The sequence below is a fragment of the Octopus bimaculoides genome, chromosome 5, assembly GCF_001194135.2.
Source record: "Octopus bimaculoides isolate UCB-OBI-ISO-001 chromosome 5, ASM119413v2, whole genome shotgun sequence".
NCBI classification, from domain to species: domain Eukaryota; kingdom Metazoa; phylum Mollusca; class Cephalopoda; order Octopoda; family Octopodidae; genus Octopus; species Octopus bimaculoides.
This window is the reverse complement of record NC_068985.1, coordinates 55,995,392-56,000,833: the sequence shown is the minus strand read 5'-3', so window position 1 is coordinate 56,000,833 and position 5,442 is coordinate 55,995,392. Positions and strand designations below refer to the sequence as shown.

The 5,442-nt window shown below is 36.9% G+C and overlaps 1 protein-coding gene across 1 annotated transcript in view; it reads left to right on the top strand.

Annotated features, from left to right (window-relative positions):
• Positions 1–5,442, top strand: part of LOC106884300 (DNA polymerase epsilon catalytic subunit A-like) — a 124,998-nt gene that overhangs the window by 58,528 nt on the left and 61,028 nt on the right. Inside the window, exons 20-23 of the mRNA XM_052968400.1 lie at positions 206–350; positions 3,140–3,340; positions 4,506–4,687; positions 5,347–5,375. Coding sequence (XP_052824360.1) covers positions 206–350; positions 3,140–3,340; positions 4,506–4,687; positions 5,347–5,375 — 557 coding nt within the window. The remainder of the gene's footprint in view (positions 1–205; positions 351–3,139; positions 3,341–4,505; positions 4,688–5,346; positions 5,376–5,442) is intronic.

Genomic DNA, 5,442 nt, shown 5'->3' with positions numbered 1-5,442 from the left:
AACCGGATATTGGAGGGGTGGGAGTTTGATCCTCATGGTTGGTTGCTGGCAAATTTTTCTACTCTTAAAAGGATTTTATCCTTTATATATATACTGCTCAGTATTTACATGTTGAAAAGATATATCTTTCTACCTGTTCTGTAAACCATTAATATATTATACCTCCATCTGTTATCTACTTCTCTTTCTTCCATTCCTTGTTAAGACGGCCTCTGGAACTGGACACAGATGGTATATGGTGTGTATTGCCAGCAACATTTCCAGAAAATTACGTTGTCAAAACAACCCATCCAAAGAAAGCAAAATTGACAATTTCTTACCCAGGAGCCATGCTTAATGTAATGGTGCAGGTGAGACAATATTTTCGTATATCTTTGTCAGGGTAGCAACAAATTGCTCCTTTTTTGGCAGCTAAACTTCTACTCTCTTCTCTCTCCTTGGGACATTGCTTGATTATCTTTATTCGATTCAGGTATGTGATGTTGATAAGCTACAGAAATGGTGAAATATCGGTATCCATCACTTCTGAATGGGATCAGAAGTAAATCATCTCACCTGTCTATGACTTTCAGGTGTTTTAACAGTCAGTGTAATGAAGGAGTCATTCCCCAAATGCTATGTGCAGTGAACTGGCAAAGAAGCAAAACACATACATTGGGTATGTTTGGTCTTGAATGTGTTATTGAATTTAATTTTATATATGCATCACCATGGCATAACAGCAAATGGTTTTTATGCCATTTATAAATATAGTCATCATCATCATCATCGCTTAACATCTGCCTTCCATGCTAGCATATGGACTGCAATTCAATAACTTTGTTCAGGTGCAGATGTGACTACGTAGTAAGAAGTTGGCTTTCCAACCAAGTGGTCCCGAATTCAGTCCCACTGCGTGGCATCTTAGACAAGTGTTTTCTACTACAGCCTCAGGTCAACCAAAGACTAGTGAATTGATTTAGTGGACAGAAAGTGAAAGAGAAGCCTATTGTGTGTGTGTGTGTGTTTATTTCCTTCCTCCCTTACTGCTTGACAACTGGTGTTGGTGTGTTTATATTCTCATTAGTTTGGCATAAGAGACTGATAAAATAAGTATCAGGCTTAAAACAATAAGTATTGGGAAAGATTTATTCAACTAAAAATTCTTTAAAGCAGTGCCCCAGCATGGCTGCAGTCTAATGACTGAAACAAGTTAAAAAAAGAAAATACTTCCCCATCGTCATTGATCTGTAAAACCGTCTCCTCTTGTTCCTCCTAATCTTACTAATCCAGTGATTTGTCTGTCTAGTAATTCTCATTGAAAGAATATAAGAGTAAGTGTGCTTTCAAGCAAAGCTTTACAGGTTTGGATTGATGTTCTCCCAAGATATACAGAAGCCCTCAGTTAAAGAAAGAAGAGTAGCATTCACATTTGCTGGACCTTCAGTCTTGGAGAAAGGAAGGACTATGTCACAACACAGATTGTCACTAACCATTATTATGGTTCCTGTAAGTAACCTGGTTAAGTAATCCACTGACCACAGGTAGACCTACTAGCAAATAAGGCAGAAAATTTTTGTATCTAGTAAGAGGTTTCTATGAATGACTCCTTGCCACCTGTGCCCTCTAACGAACAGTATCACTATGATGCCAAGAAAAGGTAAATTAAGAAGCAGGTGTTGGTCTGAGTTATCTTCAAACCAAAAACATGATTTGGATTCTTGTAACAGTAGAGTCTGCTTCATGACCCACCAAGATATAGGCGGTGGTGTTAAACCATGCAAGGGTTAGATCTACCACCCAATGTTTGTCACATAAATGTAAATCTCTGCATGAGTTGCTTACTCTGAGGGTTGGGTATCTCATAGAACAAGTGCTAGTTTTCTGGTATTAAATATAGTGGTGAGAGGAGAGAAGAGATATGTGGGTTGAAAGCACTTGTGTGAAGGAAACATGTAAACCAGTCACTTCTGAGGAACAGTGCCTATTGTAATAGTGGGGAAAAGCATAAAGAGGAAACAAGACATTTGTGGGACAGGGGTTTATGATTATGATGATTATAATTGTTGTAATATAATATAAACATGGATTTATTATAACGACTGTTAGTATTTGTAATTTCACAGCTGCTTGCATTACATAACCACAGATCAAACTACCCAGGATTCAATGATTGTTAGATGCATTGAAGTTGTTTAATTTAGTTCATTCATTTGTTTAACATCTGTTTTTCCATGCTAGCATGGCTTGATCTGGATTGAAATTGGTTTTGAAGCAAAATTTTATAGCCAGATGCTCTTCCTGTCACTAACCTTCAACTGGTTTTCAAGTAAAAGATTTTTATAGGTCTTCAAGAGTGCAGAACTATCAGTTATAATGTCAGTGAGGAATGTCAGCATCACTTTGTTCAAATGGTGACAAGTAGAGTATCAACATTCACATGCATTTGCAGATACACAATACATATTTACACACACACACACACATCTATTATCTTTTATTTGTTCCAGTCATTGACTGTAGCCATGCTGGATCACTGCTTTGAAGAATTTTAGTCAAGTGGATTGACCCCAGTACTTATTTTTTAAAGCATGGTACTTATTCTATTCTCTTATGCTGAATCGCTAAGCTACTACACACTCAATGGTCTTTTTTCAATTTCCCTCTACCAAATTCACTCAAAGTTTTGGTCAGCATGAGGCTATAGAAGACACTTGTCCAGGGTACCATGCAGTGGGACTGAACCCAGAGCCATGTGGTTGAGAAGCAAACTTCTTACCACACAGCCACACCTGTGCCTACATATATTTGTATATATGACAGACTTAATACAGTTTCTGTCTACCAAATTTGTTCACAATGAGAGTGGAGTTTTCAAGCAGGGTGATGGTTGAAAATTCTTGCCCAAGATGCTGCATAATGGGACTAAATCAGAAACTACATGGTTGTGAAAATAAACTTCTTAACCACACAGCCAGTACACAACAGCAGATCAAACAGCCCAGTATTATGGGTATGATGAGGTTATTTATTTGCTTAATGTCAACGAAAAAAGGCATATCAATGTTTATGAAATTAATTTATCCATGACAGACATTATTGTGAAAAAATTTGACAAAATAAAATTTTTGGTGAATTGTTGTTTTTCTGTCACTTTTAGAATGAATTTACTAATCACCAATATCAAGAATTAGTTGACCCAGATGCTCTGAAATATGAAGTCCGCAGTGAAAATTCAATATTCTTTGAAGTTGATGGGCCTTACTTAGCAATGATTCTTCCAGCTTCCAAAGAAGAAGGCAAAAAACTGAAGAAACGATACGCTGTCTTTAATTTTGATGGTTCTCTTGCAGAACTGAAGGTAAGAATGTGGTTTATTCATATTTTGTTTCATTAAGAATTGAAGTTGAGTGGAAACTCTAGTTAAGTTGTTTGTTGTTAAGTAACTCTGGTTGACCTGTGATACAACTTTACTTGATACCAGATACATGTAAACAGTTTGTATATGCCATATTTTAGTCAGGTCTGGAACTTTGATAATAAGTTTAAAAAACTAAACAAACACAACACAGGAATGAACAGAAAATACATTAGATATGGAACATGTTCGTTCCTTGTTAATTATCGTCCAAAAAATCCTTACAGTTTCATGCCTTTAACAATGATATTGTTCATTTTTGGTGGCATCCTCAATGAAAAACTGCTCTTAATAGTGAGTAAATGTTGAGGACAGTAATAAAAACAAGCAACGTAGGTAGTGTACATATATAAATATATAAACGAAATAAAATATACAATATGCAAACAAAATAAGGGCCATATGGCTCTGAAACAAGGATAGGACAAGACATGTGTGAGTAACACAAGATAAATGTTTTAAAGGACTGGAAACAGAAAGCAGAGATGGAAAGATAGCACGAAAGGTGAAGAAACAAACTGTCTGTTGGAAGTAGAGCCTGAAAGAAGCGTGACTGAATGAGTCAATGGCTAAGTGAAGAAAGGGAAAGGACAGAGATATCTATTAAATAGGTTGGTTGTGTTGAGTGTCATGAGAGTGGAGTTGTCTGTTGTGTTGAATGCAGTGATAGTGCAGTTGAGTTCAGTGGAAGTGTTGTATTGTTGAGTGCAGTGATAATCAAAACTGGATCATCAGGTATCTACTCAGTCAGAGTTGACTTGGGGTTAAACTACATTAACTAGGAAAACAATAAGAAATCATGTATTTTGGCCCAATGTCAATGCTGATGGAGCAAACCTATGATCAAAAGCATTCCGACAATAACCATCCCACCTTAGTTTGAGATATATCTTTACCTTCATAATCCAAGGTTTCTTTTCCTTTTTTGAAGATGAGCAGAAAAGTGCAATTTTATGGTTGATTTGACTGCTATTTCTAACAGGTCAAGTAACCATATAAAGGACCACCATCCACCCCTCCACTTATCAAAGAATGAGACTTCCTCTACATTTATTCATTTTTCTAAGATATTCCATTGAAGTGCAAGAAAATTTTGTATTTGTTTTAGGGTTTCGAAATAAAACGGCGAGGCGAGCTGCAATTGATAAAGATCTTCCAGTCATCCGTCTTTGAAGCATTTTTGAAAGGTAGCACTTTAGATGAATGTTACAGTGCCGTCTCTAAAGTAGCAGACTATTGGTTAGATGTCTTGTACAACAAGGTAAGTGACAATCTTATTGAACTCTTCTAGTTTAGATTATTTGTATTTCTTAAGGCAGTGAGCTGGCAGAATTATTAGCATGTGGGGCAAAATGCATAGCAGCTTTTCATCTGTCTTTACTCTATCTTTTTTCTTTTACTCATTTCAGTCATTAGACTGCAACCATGCTGGGGCACTGCCTTGAAATTTTAGTCAAATGTCCAACCCATGGACAACAGATGTTAAATGAGGATACATTATCCTTTCAAAAGGATCTTAGTTCAGAACATAAAGAACTGAAAGAAATGTCACTTAACATTTTACCTGAAACACAAACGAATCTGCCATCCAACAACCTCAATGATAGTAATAACAATGATTTCAAATTTTGTCACAATGCCAGAAATTTGAGGTGGAGGGGTAAGTCGATTACATTGACCCCAGTATTTGACTGGTACTTATTTTATTGACCCTGAAAGGAAGAAAGGAAAAGTCAACCATGGTAGAACTTGAACTCAGAACATAAAGATTGATGAAATGCTGCCAAGCATTTTGCCTGGTGTGCTAATGATTCTGCCAGCTCACCAGCTTAATGATAATAATTATAGTAATAGTCATCATTATCGTTTAACGTCCGCTTTCCATGCTAGCATGGGTTGGACGATTTGACTGAGGACTGGTGAAACCGGATGGCAACACCAGGCTCCAGTCTGATTTGGCAGAGTTTCTACAGCTCGATGCCCTTCCTAACGCCAACCACTCAGAGAGTGTAGTGGGTGCTTTTACGTGTCACCCGCACGAAAAC